At 50.1% G+C, this 16,646-nt stretch overlaps 1 protein-coding gene across 1 annotated transcript in view; it reads right to left on the minus strand.

The window, feature by feature from the left end:
* Positions 1-16,508, minus strand: part of YARS1 (tyrosyl-tRNA synthetase 1) — a 29,699-nt gene extending 13,191 nt beyond the window's left edge. The window contains exons 1-8 of the mRNA XM_078880339.1: positions 16,380-16,508; positions 14,228-14,331; positions 13,808-13,874; positions 11,530-11,676; positions 9,067-9,242; positions 8,583-8,712; positions 8,153-8,233; positions 6,760-6,852 (exon numbers count right to left, since the gene is read on the minus strand). Coding sequence (XP_078736465.1) covers positions 6,760-6,852; positions 8,153-8,233; positions 8,583-8,712; positions 9,067-9,242; positions 11,530-11,676; positions 13,808-13,864 — 684 coding nt within the window. The 5' untranslated portion in view covers positions 13,865-13,874; positions 14,228-14,331; positions 16,380-16,508. The remainder of the gene's footprint in view (positions 1-6,759; positions 6,853-8,152; positions 8,234-8,582; positions 8,713-9,066; positions 9,243-11,529; positions 11,677-13,807; positions 13,875-14,227; positions 14,332-16,379) is intronic.
* Positions 16,509-16,646: the final 138 nt, after the last annotated feature.

Genomic DNA, 16,646 nt, shown 5'->3' on the forward strand with positions numbered 1-16,646 from the left:
CTAAACTTTTATTTTTTATTTTTACAGGCGAGTCCCACTGAGCTGGTACCCGTTTGCGACCCTGGTGCGGCCGGGTACGGGTAGGCCGTGAGTCACTGGTGAGTCACCGTGTGTCACTCATTTCCCAACGTCTTGTCTCTTCTCACAATTCAAGTTCCTAGAATCAACCCACCCGCGCCTGCAACATGGCTTCATCCCAGAGGTCGCAATCGGGTACCCGTACCTGTACCCTACCCGATACCCGGCCGGGTACGGGCAGCCGGGTATCGGGTACAGGTATGGGTACCCGTTCGTGACCCTGGTGCGGTCGGGTACGGGTACGGGTAAGGAATCAAAACCCGTTTGCGACCTCTGAATCGAACTCGGGCGACTGGGTGGTTTTCACGGCGCAGTACGCGAGACACAGCTGACACACACAGCTGACACACACAGCTGACACACACAGCTGACACACACAGCTGACACACACAGCTGACACACACAGCTGACACACACAGCTGACACACACCGCTGACACACACCGCTGACACACACCGCTGACACACACAGCTGACACACACAGCTGACACACACAGCTGACACACACAGCTGACACACACAGCTGACACACACAGCTGACACACACAGCTGACACACACAGCTGACACACACCGCTGACACACACCGCTGACACACACCGCTGACACACACCGCTGACACACACAGCTGACACACACCGCTGACACACACAGCTGACACACACAGCTGACACACACCGCTGACATACACAGCTGACACACAGCTGACACACACCGCTGACACACACAGCTGACACACACCGCTGACACACACAGCTGACACACACAGCTGACACACACCGCTGACACACACCGCTGACACACACAGCTGACACACACCGCTGACACACACCGCTGACACACACCGCTGACACACACAGCTGACACACCGCTGACACACACAGCTGACACACAAAGCTGACGCACACCACTGACGCACACCGCTGACACACACCGCTGACACACACCACTGACACACACAGCTGACACACACCGCTGACACACACCACTGACGCACACAGCTGACACACACAGCTGACACACACAGCTGACACACACAGCTGACATACACCGCTCCACCCCGCGCGCAATAAGACGGAGCGGTCCGTTCTCCGCCGCCCGTTAATTACACCACACGATGTGCAACTTGTTTGCTAATGATGCGCATGAGACGAAACAAACGAGACGCACAGTGCACGAGAGAGACATGACGCATCAATCAGAGTGCAAACAAGACACGGTACAAATGAGACGCGCAGGATTTGGTCCTCGCGAAGGGTTAATGTACAGCCCTTACACAGGACGCTATTAGCGTGAAGGACGCCGTATAAAATGAAATGATCATTGTGAGCGCGACACGTTAGACAGCACGCAACGAGACCGACAGTACAGACGAGACAGTCACACGTAAAGATTCATCTTCCTGGATAGTTCCGCAAGAATTCTTAAGAGCACCGAGCGAGCGAGCGAGCTTTACATTTCGATTTAAAGCTTTCGTGACTGCAGGGATTCATCTTCTTGGTTCTTTCGGTAAAGTCACGTAGAAGGGAAGTAATAAAATAATAAAAATAAAACATAATAAAATGAAATAATTCTCACGACGTTTCGGCTACAACGCAAGCAGCCGTCTTCAGGTGAAGAATGAGACACTTGTTAAGGCGCTCTTCCACCTCCAACCCAGTTTATATATAAGCTCCTAGCTTGGTAGTGTCTCATTCTTCACCTGAAGACGGCTGCTTGCGTTGTAGCCGAAACGTCGTGAGAATTATTTCATTTTATTATGTTTTATTTTTATTATTTTATTACTTCCCTTCTACGTGACTTTACCGAAAGAACCAAGAAGATGAGCTTTACATTGTTTCGTGGCTATATACAAAAAGACAAAGATCCCCCGTATAGCCTTAACAGACTGTTGGGGCAAGTGCTGTTAACGCGTAGCACCTATGAAGGCCTGAAAGGTACGCATGTGGGTGGGTGGCCAGCACCACGCACAACCGCATTTGCCTCCCCAGTGGCGATGTTTACACATCGCAGCAGGTACTCATTTGAGGCCGAGTTGACCTAGGGAAGGCCCAGGACCAGATGTTTGCCGTGAGCAGGAATCTGACTGGGTTCGCTGGTTTTGTAGTGCAGCACGCTGACTTGCTGCATGCAAAGACAAAGATACCCCTTATAGCCTCAACGTACTTTCGCGGCAAGCGATGTTAGCGAGCACTGCTACGTGCGCACACACACGCACGCACACGCGCACGCGCGCGCATTGTATACATTAAATGCAGACGTCTCAACCATTCATTTGTGGTTCACTTCATTGCAGCCAAGCCTCCGGTTCCTGCACATTCCAACAGATCAGTTTTTAAATGAGTTTGGTGAAATTGCATTTTCTGCTCGTTGCTGTCGGGCAGTTCAGATAATTTCTTATCGTTACCCTGTCAGAGCCAGAGCCGTGTAACGATCGTTGGAGCACGCCGCCCCCTGGACTCGCAACGCACAATGCAGGGCGGTTGCATTCCATCTCTCTCGTGACACGTTTCTGGTTAAAGTAACCAGCCAGCAAAAGCCGGCCACAACTCACCCACCCCACCCCACCCACAAGTCACCCACCCCACCCACAAGTCACCCACCCACGCAAACTTACTCACACTCCACCCACCCACAACCTACCCACAACCCAACCACCCAAACCCACTCACAACGCACCCACACACAATCCACCTACCCACAACCCACCCACCCAAACCCACTCACAACGCACCCACACACAATCCACCTACCCACAACCCACCCACCCAAACCCACTCACAACGCACCCACACACAATCCACCTACCCACAACCCACCCACCCAAACCCACTCACAACGCACCCACACACAATCCACCTACCCACAACCCAACCACCCAAACCCACTCACAACGCACCCACACACAATCCACCTACCCACAACCCACCCACCCAAACCCACCCACCCACAACCCACTCACAACCCACCCACAAACATCCACCCAAATCCACTCACATTCGCAACCACAACACAACCCACCCACCCACAACCCACACACAACCCACCCACAACCCAACCACCCAAACCCACTCAGAATGCAACCACACACAACCCACCCACCCACAACCCACCCACCCAAACCCACCCACAACCCACACACCCACAACCCACCCACCCCCACCCACAAACCATCTGCAAGGCGACATGTTCGATCTCAGTGGGATCTTAACCTCGTTACACAGAGGACATTGGCTCAATAGACCTCGCGAGAACAATGCCTGTGTTCTATTTTGTAGATGTCACACTGGCAGAACGGCACGGTACACACACACACTCCTACATATACAGTATGCACCGTACTCTCCCGATTATTCACTCACTCACCCACTTACTCACCCACCCACTCACTAACTCACACACTCATCAACTCACCCATGCACTCTTCATCCACCCACTCACCATCTCATCCACTCACTATTTCACCGACACACTCTCTCGCCCACTTACTCACCCTCTCATTCACTCACCCATCACCCACATGGTCACTCACCCACTCACCCATCACCCACATGGTCACTCACCCACTCACCCTTTCATCCTCTCACCCATTCATCCACTGACCCATTCATCCACTCACCCATTCATCCACTCACCCATTCATCCACTCACCCATTCATCCACTCACCCATTCATCCACCCACCCACCCATTCATCCACCCACCCATTCACTAACACGTCCACCCACTCACCCATTCATCGACCCACTCACCCATTCACTAAAACGTCCACCCACTCACCCACCGACTCACAAAGGAAGCAATGGATGGGGTCTAAAAGCACGGGGATTGAAGAAGCAGCAGCAGCAGGTTTAGAAACCTGGAATGGGGGGAAGGAAGGGGCCCAGGCAGAGATGCCTGGGGAGGGATCATTAGACGTATCCAGCAGTTCTTAAAGTTTAACAAACCATTTCGATTTAAAGCTTTCGTGACTGCAGAGATTCATCTTCTTGGTTCTTTCGGTAAAGTCACGTAGAAGGGAAATAATAAAATAATAAAACATAATAAAATCATTCTCACGACGTTTTGGCCACAACGCAATCAGCCGTCCTCAGGTGAAGAACAGGTCTGTCGGAAAGAAAATTCCTTTGTCAAGGCGCCCCTTCCCCCACCAACCCAGCTTAAATATACGCTGCCCAGCCTGGTGGTGCCCATTCAGACGCTGTCTCCCCGACAGACCTGTTCTTCACCTGAGGACGGCTGCTTGCGTTGTGGCCGAAATGTCGTGAGAATTATTTTATTATGTTTTATTTTTTATTATTTTATTATTTCCCTTCTACTTGACTTTACCGAAAGAACCAAGAAGAGGTTTAACAAACCAGGTCACAAACACAAATATCCCCCGTATAGCCTTAACAGAATGCTGTGGCAAAGTGCTGTTAGCGAGCACCGTACGGGAGCTGGTTCTGATTACAATGCTTCTTCCAGAAGACTGCATGCATTCTCTGGATTGCAAGATGCGCCGCCCAGAACTTTTGCTCTTTAACACAGAGGAATGAAGTGGGTCTGCCATTCCGGGATGCAAAGACGAAGATTCCCTGTATAGCCTTAACAGACTGTTGGGGCAAGTGCTGTTATTGAGCAGCACCTATGAAGGCCGGCACGGCAACACGAGCGGGATGGGTGGCCGGACACCACGCCCGTTCCACCTTCGTTTTTTCCCAACTGGCGATGTTCACACATCGCACCGGGGTACTCATTTGAGGCCGAGTCGACCTAGGGGAGGGCCCAGGACCGGTTCAAATATTCGCCACTGCTATTGGTTGCGTGCGGGAATCGAACTCGGGTTGCCAGGTTTCTAGTTGCAGCGCACGAATCGTTGCTCCACGGCTCCGCACACGTGCACAAAAAAACACAAACGTCCCCACCGTGTAGCCTTAACAGACTGTTGGGGCAAGTGCACTTAGCGAGCACCTACACACACACACGTATGTTTCCACGTCAGCTGATTTCACACTTGTGCCTCCCCTCTCAACGCTATGCCCAACCCTCAAGTTGTGTTTAGCCAGGGGGGGGGTGGGTGAGGCAGAGGTCACAACCGGGTACCCGATACCCGTACCCTACCCGATACCCGGCTATCCGTACCCGGCCGGGTACGGGTACCCGTTTGCGACCCTGGTGCGGCCGGGTACGGTACGGGTAAGGAATCAAAACCCGTTTGCGACCTCTGGGGTGATGGCAAATTAAAAAAAAATCCCATTAGCACGGTTGGCTATGTACGGTGCGAAAGAAGTTCAACGTGCGTGCACAAACAGACGCCTTTTACGGATTAGCGAGCGCATGGGAAACAAACGAAACGAGAAGGGGGGGGGGATACAAACAGGCGGTCTCCGCTTTACGACAACGGTCCGATATACTACGATCCACGTACAACACGTTGATATACAACGTCACCATGGATCGATTTACGACACGCAGAAAGTTGATTCACGACGCATCCACCCATGTGACTTGGCGCGGAGCGTTTATTCCTCCGGAGTGTTTTTGTGGAGGTTTATCTTTTAAAAAAATCCCGTCAAATACGGCCGATAAAAGAAACAGGGTCCGATAACGACTACATGTATTTCCAGGAAGACGTTGTCACGGGGGGGGAGGGGGGGGGGGGGAACTGCCTGTACATGCAAAAAAATAAAGTTATATTAAAAAAAAACTTAAAAAAAACACGCTTTTATGAAATGTACTTGTAATGGAAGAACTCCACGACTCCAGGAAGTGGCCCCGAAGCTTGCCACAACGTAAGGGACCGTGGCCAATTACAGGCAACGTCAGTTGACCGTGGACAATTAGACCCCAGCCGAAACATAACATACAAAAAATAATGTAAAAAAAAAATTATGATAGAATGTAGTATTGTCATCAGTATGACATAAGTATACCAAGTTTGCAGTCGATACCACATTGGGAAGTGGGTTAAAATGGAGTCGCAAGATTTGAAGATACAACAACAACAACGACGACAACAACAACAGACAGAGTGGCGTTAATACAAAGCGTCTAAAAAAGAAGGATTTCTGTTGCAACGTGACGACAGCCGACGTGTCCCACGCCGTGCCTAACTCTCCCCCCCCCCTAACTCTCCCCACCCCCCAACTCTCCCCCCCCCCTAACTCTCGCCCCCCCCCCTAACTCTCCCCCCCCCAACTCTCCCCACCCCCCAACTCTCCCCACCCCCCAACTCTCCCCACCCCCTAACTCTCGCCCCCCCCCCTAACTCTCCCCCCCTAACTCTCCCCACCCTCTAACTCTCGCCCCCCCCCCCAACTCTCCCCACCCCCCAACTCTCCCCCCCCCCCAACTCTCCCCCCCCCCTAACTCTCGCCCCCCCCCCTAACTCTCGCCCCCCCCTAACTCTCCCCCCCCCCCCAACTCTCCCCCCCCCTAACTCTCCCCCCCCCACTAACTCTCCCCCCCCCCCAACTCCCCCCCCCTAACTCTCCCCCCCCCCCTAACTCTCCCCCCCCCCTAACTCTCCCCCCCCCCCAACTCTCCCCCCCCCTAACTCTCCCCCCCCCCCCAACTCTCCCCCCCCTCTAACTCTCCCCCCCCCCCCTAACTCTCGCCCCCCCGCCCGCGCCCACTCTTGCCCTCCCCGCGAGGTGTCGCGGATGTGCCGGAGGGGAGAACCGCCAGGCCCTGGTGGTTACCTCTTCTGAGGAGCTCATCTTGCCGCCGGTCAGTCCAGGAACCATGGGATTCATGAGATGGGTTCGTTTCGCGTAACCCAGCGCCGGGAGGTACTGGAAAAAAGTTACGAGAAATTGTCGTCAATTATCGTCGTCGCCGTCATCGTCGTCGTCGTCGTCTTTAAAAGCGGTATCAGCAGCGTTGATGATAGCAGTGAAAGCATTTCGAGCCCTCCTCCTGAAAGTTAGCAACCATATCCTCCACCCTGGAGACCCATCACGACCCCCTTTTTCCCTCCTGCTCCCAACCTCTAAGCTGTTTACCCTGCAGCTACAAACGTAAGAAATGTCTCCACATAGCATGGGGTCTACATGAAGTTAAGAATGCGATCAGGACAAAAGTTCAAGTCGAAAAAAAAAAGCCTCAAGGTAATTTGCTGCTCGATTGTACATTGAGTCCTTGGTGCTCGTGTCCTGTTTGCAGCACTGAGCTAGTGGTGGAAATTCCACATTCCTATGGTGGGGCCGATTCTCTGCAAACTGCTGTTGACTTCCCCATGAAGACGGTCGCATTTGATCGACTCTGGAGAGATGGATGATTTTCTTTATTTTATCAGGTAAGGCCCACTGAGCTACGTAGCAATTTTTAGAAGTGACCTGGCCACAAATGATAACCAAAAGAGTAAGTGGCTTGTCACGTGGACATGTATAGCAGACAAATACTGTGAACGCGTGACGTTGATTCTAAACGCGGAGAGAAAAAAAACGGAGGATTCGGAGAAAAATCCACACGACCACGGGGAGAACATGATGGTAACGGACTGAGTCAGAATCAGAATCTTTATTTATCGTGGAGGAATCTGATGATCTTCTTGGTTCTGTCGGTAAAGTCACGTAGAAGGGAAGTAATAAAATAATAAAAAATAAAACATAATAAAATAATATAATAATATAATACTCACAATAATTTTATAATGTTTTATTTTTGTAGTATTTTCTATTTATTTATTATTTTATTACTTCCCTTCTACGTGACTTTACCGAAAGAACCAATAAGATGAATCCCTGCAGTCACGAAAGCTTTAAATCGAAATTGAATCTGATGATCTATAAAGCTCTTCTTCTTGGTTCTTTCGGTAAAGTCACGTAGAAGGGAAGTATTTTATTACTTCCCTTCTACGTGACTTTACCGAAAGAACCAAGAAGATGAATCCCTGCAGTCAGGAAAGCTTTAAATCGAAATATAAAGCTCTTTTTCTCACGTGTCCAGTAGCAACCCTCGCCCACAACCAGGAGTCGGAACTCGTGTCATACCGCAAAGGCTTTCCCCACAACGCGGTACTCACTCAATCACCGATTCGAACGAATCGCTAAGAGAAAAGAAAAACAAAAACGCCAGCGGAGTCTTGTCCACCTTTTCGGCGAACGTGAAGATCTTCCTCTGGTCGACGCCTCCGAACTGCGCGTCCACCTTCAGGTACTCTTCATCCAAAGCCTGGCCAGGGAACACAAATGGCTCCAGCTCAACGAACGTCACATCAACGTAACCCTCTGGTCCTCTGTCGGGACGAGACTTGGATTGCAAAACTAAAGTAAACACATTTTTATTTTATTTTACAGAAGCGACCTGAACACAAATGATAGCTCAACGAAGTGGCTTTTCATCACGTCGAAATTCACGGCAGCCAAATACTCTAAACGCGCGGCGACGTTGAAGCTCAACGCGACGGGAAAAACCACGAGGACCCGGCAAAAAACTCCACGCGACCACAGGGAGAGAAAGAAAGAGACGCCGCAAAACTCCACATATACAGCATCAAGGGAGGCATCAAACCCCCACCTACCTGCAGGCCGGGGTACAGCAGCCCGCTGAGGAGTGCATGCTCCACTTGCTTCACCACTTCGGCACCCGCCTTCTTGGCATCGTGCTCCGTCACCACGGAGGAGAGGCGGTACACGTCCAGAGTGTACTCCCTGAGCGCGCGCACGCAACCACGCAACCATGCACGCACGCACGCACCCACGCAACCACGCACACAACCACGCACACACGCACCCACGCATGCACGCAACCACACACGCATGCACGCAACCACACACGCATGCACGCAACCACACACGTATGCACGCAACCACACACGCACCCATGCAACCCCGCACGCACGCACGCAACCACGCACGCACGCACGCAACCACGCATCACCCGTAAGAGTTTTTTTTTGTTAGGATCGCGTAAATAAACGTGTCGTTAAAACCCGCCACCACCCGACACAGCCGAAATCGAAATGTAACCAAGAGTATAGTTCAGTTTTGGTTGAGGTCACCGACCGGCTGAGCTGGAAGTCCGTGCCCCGCACGAAGGTGAGTCTCTCCAGGGGCACGCCGATGCCGCGCAGCATGGCCTTGATGACGCTCTCGTAGTAGCGTGTGCGCAGTTCCAGCAGCTCCCACGGGGCCTTCATGTTGTCCAGATACGCGTGCAGGTCCGCAAACAGCACCGTCACCTGCACGGAAGCGGCGCCAACGGCAGCAACAGCAGCAGCAGCAGCAACAGCAGCAGCAACAGCAGCAGCAGCAGCAGCAGGCGATGAGGTCAACGCAGGGCGGTTCGCTCAGAGCAATTGACATCCTTTGTTGCGATAACTTTTTGTTTCGATTTAAAGCTTTCGCGACTGCAGGGATTCATCTTCTTGGTTCTTTCGGTAAAGTCACGTAGAAGGGACTGACGCCATCCAGACTGCCACTCTACGCCCGACCCTATGGAAGAGGTACGTAGATGACACTTTTGTCATCTGGCCACATGGCCGGCCTGCTCTAGACCAATTTCTCGACCACATCAATTCCATACACCCAGCCATCAGATTCACCATGGAAGTCGAAAAAAAGAATAATAAAACATAATAAAATACAATTCTCACGACGTTTCGGCCACAACGCAAGCAGCCGTCCTCAGGTGAAGAACAGGTCTGTCGGAAAGACAGCGTCTGAATGAGCACCACCAGGCTTGGCAACGTATATTTAAGCTGGGTTGGAGGGGGAAGAGCGCCTTGACAAAGGAATTTGCATATCAAGAGGAATTTTTTGTTGTTTGTACGCTTTTAGTTTAGGTTCCATTTATTAATTTGTTTATTGATTTTTTTTTATTTTGCTTGGTAGTAGTAGGGGTTTGCATTTGCTTGGTGTGTGTGTGTGTTGAGCTTCTTTCGCGCTGTGCGTAGCCAACCCTTTATATGGGAATTAGTCCTTGTATATAAATCATGCACGGCGTTGTGGGATGCTGTTGGCAGGAATGACTACGTAAAACGAAAGCATCATTATTATTATCCTGGGTTTGACAACCAGGGCTGAGTGAATCCCACTGTGGATGGGTTCATAATGGCCAATTCACCTCCTGGGTTTGAGATCCAGGATTGAGTGAATCCCACTGTGGATGGGTTCATAAAGGCCAATTCACCTCCTGGGTTTGACAGCCAGGATTGAGTGAATCCCACTGTGGATGGGTTCATAATGGCCAATTCACCTCCTGGGTTTGAGATCCAGGATTGAGTGAATCCCACTATGGATGGGTTCATAATGGCCAATTCACCTCCTGGGTTTGAGATCCAGGATTGAGTGAATCCCACTGTGGATGGGTTCATAAAGGCCAATTCACCTCCTGGGTTTGAGAGCCAGGATTGAGTGAATCCCACTGTGGATGGGTTCATAATGGCCAATTCACCTCCTGGGTTTGAGATCCAGGATTGAGTGAATCCCACTATGGATGGGTTCATAAAGGCCAATTCACCTCCTGGGTTTGAGATCCAGGATTGAGTGAATCCCACTGTGGATGGGTTCATAATGGCCAATTCACCTCCTGGGTTTGAGATCCAGGATTGAGTGAATCCCACTATGGATGGGTTCATAATGGCCAATTCACCTCCTGGGTTTGAGATCCAGGATTGAGTGAATCCCACGGTTCTAGTTAAGACGCAGAAGCCCGTGGTGGTGGTGGTGGTGGCGGCGGCGGCGGCAGTGGTAGCGGCGGCGGTGGTGGTGGTGGTGGCGGTGGTGGTGGTAGTGGTGGCTACCACGCTGCTTGTGGCTTCCCGAAATCACTCAGCCCTGTGGACGCAGCAGCGAGGTTTGGTGGGTGTCGAGGAGCCGGACTCTGGCTCTACCAGGAGAATGGGGTACTGCTAAAAATGTGGACCGCACCTGTTCCACCTGCATGGGGATAGAGCGTTGCCCCCTCTCACGTGTGGGTTTTTTTTCCTCTGGGTGCTCTGCAGAGGTCTCAAACGGGTTTTGATTCCTTACCCGTACCCGAACCCGGCCGCACCAGGGTCGCAAACGGGTACCCATACCCTACCCGATACCCGGCTACCCGTATTTGGCCGGGTATCGAGTAGGGTACGGGTACGGGTACCCGATTGCGACCTCTGGGATGAAGCCATGTTGCAGGCGTGGGAGGGTTGATTCTAGGATCTTGAATTGTGAGAAGAGACAAGACGTTGGGAAATGAGTGACAAACGGTGACTCACCAGTGACTCACGGCCTACCCGTACCCGGCCGCACCAGGGTCGCAAACGGGTACCCACATTCATTGGTTGCTAGCACTTTCACCCTTTCCTGCTCCGAGACGACTGAAATTTGCAGGGTGGGTTCCATTCACCGCTGAACGTGCAAGTGGCTTCGCGTTAATTTTATTTAGACGAGGCGTAGCGCCATTGTTTTTAAGACATTGTCCTCACCGCAGAGAACAGTAGGGGCACAAGTTAACTCTACGATAGGTGGCGCCAAACTGTGCCGTACCTCACATCCGGCCTTGAGGAAGTCGGCGATCTTGGACATGGGCACAAAGTAGGCCACGTGCGGCTTCCCCGTGGTGGCCGTGCCCCAGTAGACCCGCAGCGGCCGCTCCCTCATCACCTCCGTCATCCTTTCCTCGCCCAGCACCTCCTGCGCGCGCACACCGTGACGATTAGCGTGGTCATTTAAAATGTCAAGATTTTTTTCCGGTACCAATCTAATCCGGAGGCAGATCTGGAAACTTCCTGAAAGGACGCGGGAAAAACCGGAGGACCCGAAAAAAAATCTACACGTCCACCACGGCGACAGAGACAGGCAAACTCCAAATATACAGCAGCAGGCGTCAGGGTCGGGATCGAACCCACGACCTCCTGTATACCAGGAATTCATATTGTTGGTTCTTTCGGTAAAGTCACGTAGATAGAAAATAAAATGTAATTAAAAAGAAATTGAAAATAATAAAAGCAAAAAGCCCGCCTGATGAAGACCGCTTGTGTTGCGATTGAAACGTCGTGGGTTTTTTGCTTTTATTATTTTCAATTTATATGTTTCATTTTTATTTAATTTTATTTGTATTTTCTATTTACGTGACTTTACCGAAAGAACCAAGAATATGAACTCCTGTATACCAGGCGAGGTAGTTGACATCTCCTAGCCACCGTGGTGCCCCACCGCCCTCCCGACCCCCACTGCCGCCTACGGATCTGCCACGGCGCGCAAAAGGCGATAAACTCTCCCAAGTGCCGCAAACACCTCGGGCAGTTTCATCGTTCTTTCCCAGGTCGTGGGGGTAGGAGGCGAATGGGGGGGGGGGGGGGGTCGGTAAAAATCTTCACGTTTTCTCGGCGCCCTTCAGCAAGCGGCGCTATTTTCATCTTTTGCAAATAACCCACAGCGGAAACTTTGGTTGGAGCGCCACGCCCCTACTCCACGAAAGTATCTTCGACTTTTCGATTTAAAGCTTTCGTGACTGCAGGGATTCATCTTCTTGGTTCTTTCGGTAAAGTCACGTAGAAGGGAAGTAATAAAATAATAAAAATAAAACATCATAAAATTTCGATTTAAAGCTTTCGTGACTGCAGGGATTCATCTTCTTGGTTCTTTCGGTAAAGTCACGTAGAAGAGAAATAATAAAATAATACAAATTTAACATCATAAAATTTCGATGTAAAGCTTTCGTGACTGCAGGGATTCATCTTCTTGGTTCTTTCGGTAAAGTCACGTAGAAGGGAAGTAATAAAATAATAAAAATAAAACATAATAAAATAATTCTCAAAATAATTCTAATTCTGAGAATTATTTTATTACTTCCCTTCTACGTGACTTTACTGAAAGAACCAAGAAGAAGAATCTTCGACGTTGAGTGTTTTTCGCTTCTGCATTGCGGGGATTTAATGTGGTGGTGGTAGCAACAACGTTATAGGGGTTAGGGGGCGTGGGGAGGTGTTTCGTTTACACTGGCAGGTATTTTGTTCTTGCGTGGTGAGAGCGTGACCTCCCCGATGCGAAACTCAAGTTGTAAAGGTCAAGTTCCTTCCTCTATTGAGAACATGCACAGACCACCACAAGGTAAACGTCGACTTAATTTTCTCGTTCTCATTGTAACGCTACAGTTTGCTGCTGTTAAGAGCAGTTAGCGAGCACCTGTTAATATCTCACCATGGTGGCTAGGAGATGTTAACTATCTCGAATAGTACACAGGAGGTTGTGGGTTCGATCCCGACCCTGACGCCTGCTGCTGTATATTTAGAGTTTGCGTGTCTCTCTCTCATCATCATCACGGTGGCTAGGAGATGTTCACTATCTCGAATGGTACACAGGAGGTTGTGGGTTCGATCCCGACCCTGATGCCTGCTGCTGTATATTTGGAGTTTTCATGTTCTATCTCTCCCCGTGGTCACGTGGATTTTTCTCTGATTCCTGTGGTTTTTTTCCCTCCACATTTAGAAACATATGTTTATAGTATTTGGCTGCAATAAATTTCCACGCGCCACTTTGTGGAGCTATTATTTGTGGCTAGGTCGCTTCTGTAAAAGAGCTGTACAGCTCAGGGGGCCTTAAAATGCAAGATAAAAAGAGTTGAAATAGTTTTAAAGCCGGCATGCCCGCACACTAAGTGGTGACGGTGGTGACCCAGACTGCACTCAGCCACCTTTCGCCCCCCCCCCCCCCCCAACACGGACACTCCCAGCACTGCCCCAGGTACTCACTTAAGGCTGAGCCAACCTAGAGGAAGGCCAGGACATGCATCGGATATCGCCGAGCCTTTGTGTAGATTTACCTGCAGGTTCCGGTTGATGAGTTTCAGCTTCTCGTCAACATTCATTGATTCACCCATGATTGAAGGGCTGCGAAAATACATAACATCAAAACATCGACCAGCACGGAGCACCAATAATTTGTGTTGTAATAATCAAAGAAAACATGTCGTTTCAAAATAACATATTTCATGTATTTATCTTTTATATTTAGCGACTTGTTTAGCATTTTCTATATTTTGCATTCCTATCGTTTTTTTGTAAAGGTTGCTGTTGTAACTTTCTGAGCCGCCCATAATGGGCATCTGTCAAATAAAAATTCATGGCTTATCGAATTCATCCTCCCGTCCAATTAAAGAATCAGATCCTGCAAATCACAACAACAACAACCACCACTAAGTGGCGGTGACATCACCACGACGCTTGTGCCAGGCCATGTGCACCTTGAGGCAATCACGTGAAGTGTCGAACGCCCGCTGGCAGGAGGTCACGGGGCAGACCCAGCAGGTGCCACGGGTCGACTGACCGAGATGACCGAGATGACTGGCTGATGCACCACCAATTGTAAATCACACACACACACATACAGACATATAAAAAAAAACCCCAAAACAAGGCTCTACGAACCTGGAGACGCGAGTTTGATTCCTGGCCAGGGTTAACTTCAAATGTGCAGTAAAATCTGAAGCAGACTGTGTTTCCTCTTTTGTCTTTCACCCCCCCACCCAGTTTCCCCCCTCCCCCTCTGTCCCCTCCCCCTTCTCAAAGAGCTCAGCACATTCGTCAACAGCACCGCGTGTGGGTGTCCTTAAAGGAAACATAGTACAGGCAACGTTTCGAGCAACGGGCCTTCTTCATGGCACATCGAAGAAGACTACATTTAGAAGGGCCATTATATGTATTTCCTCTAAAGGCCCCACACACAGTGTTGTTATTGACAAATGTGTTCAGTTCGTGTAGTTATTGGCGCTTGTGCACCACTGCTAACGCAGTGAACGCTATTAACATTAAAATGTGTTGTTTTGAGTGGGGTGTGACTCAATTAATCGTTAAAACGTTGTTTGGGTGAAACATTCCCCATGACTAACAAAGCATGGGGAGGCTTCCATTCAGCAGTGGACTGAAAAAAGGGCTGAAAATTGTCGTAAGATATTAGAAAGAAATGTTTTTTTTCCTGGCTGACAGGATGCCACGTCCAATGGACGAGCAGGTTGCGAGTTCAATCTCGATTTGAAGCTTTCGTGACTGCAGGAATCCATACTCTTTGGTTCTTTCGGTAAAGTCGCGCTAAGGAGCGTGACGACGTTTCGGGTAATAGCCCAATGTCATAGCACAGGCTTCAAAAGTTCCAGTTGATTTTGTCGACTCATGGCGAGAACTCAAGGAGGCCAGGGTGAGTCTCATTCGCGAGAAATGACCTCCTACTTGGGTTGTCACCAAAATTACAAAAGCAAACATTATTAAAGTACTAATCAGCAAATTTCGATGTAAAGCTTTCGTGACTGCAGGGATTCATCTTCTTGGTTCTTTCGGTAAAGTCACGTAGAAGGGAAATAATAAAATAATAAAAATAATAAAACATAATAAAATAATTCTCACGACGTTTCGGCCACAACGCAGGCAGCCGTCCTCAGGTGAAGAACAGGTCTGTCGGGATGACAGCGTCTGAATGAAACACCCCAGGCTTGGAGCGTATATTTAAGCTGGGTTGGATGGCAATGATGCAAATTAGAACAAAATATAAAAATTCGGTGCATAAACGGGACTCGCATGATAACTGCTCCCACAGATTTGTCATCATCAGCCATGGTCATTCCCCTCTTGAAGGCCTCCACACAATCCGTCGTAAATCATTAAGAAGGGTCATTGCCCGAAACGTCTGCCCGTTATATATATTTCCCACCCCCCCCCCCCAAGGCCATCACGCACGGTTACTGCTACGGACGATTGTTGCGGTTTTTCATGGAGTGGCAGCCAAAGAATCGAGCAGCTTGCCCAGCGATGGGAGACGGAGCGATTATTAAGCAGCTACCGCGCGCTGGCCTGGATAGGGAGGCTCTCATCTAGTAGTGGATCGCACATGGCTGCTGCTGATGCTGCTGATGATTGTGGTGGTGGTGCCCGATGTGCCGTGCCGGCCTTCACTAACAGCACTTGTCCCAACAGTGTTGCCAATGGCTATAACGGGAGGGGGAATTCTCGGTCTTCGCTGGTGCCCGATAGCAAAATGAATGAGATCCCATATTGCAGCTCAATCGCCAAATGAAGCATTGCGTTCAACTTCATGTATTAGGTGTAGCCCTGTGAGCCATTCGGCTCTTGAATCGGGTGCAACCGCAACAAACAAAAAACATGAACAAGAAAAACATCTTAAAGTGAATATTTGACTAAGTGCAAACATAAAATATTAAGAAAAGACGGCAAAATAACGCAGAAAAAGCACCGTACACCAACGCTGTGTGCAAAAATCCCAGTGGGATGCAAGTCAAACAACAACAACCACAAGACAACTTAGATTGAGGCCACCATAATGAACACGAAGCGTAATTGACGCACGCGTGAGTGAATTAAAGTTAAAGTGAAATGAGAATTTACCTTGATGGTCTAAACGCTTACAAGGCCCACGTCAATCCGAGGCGTTTCATCAGCCGGTTCCGCGGAACACGTGGAGTGCACGGGCGACCAATCACAGCGCGGGGCTGTCACCGCCCCCACCTCCCTTGACCGCCTCGACCAATCAGCGAAGCCGCTCGTGGGGGGTGGGGGGGGTGTGGGGCGGAAGTGAATTTCTATTCGGCGTTCGCCCGTGACGTCACGGCAGTTGCCTCTGCGTGATACGGTTAGAGACGCGCGTAGACGGGG

The sequence above is a fragment of the Lampetra fluviatilis genome, chromosome 57, assembly GCF_964198595.1.
Source record: "Lampetra fluviatilis chromosome 57, kcLamFluv1.1, whole genome shotgun sequence".
In the NCBI taxonomy this organism is placed as follows: Eukaryota; Metazoa; Chordata; class Hyperoartia; order Petromyzontiformes; family Petromyzontidae; genus Lampetra; species Lampetra fluviatilis.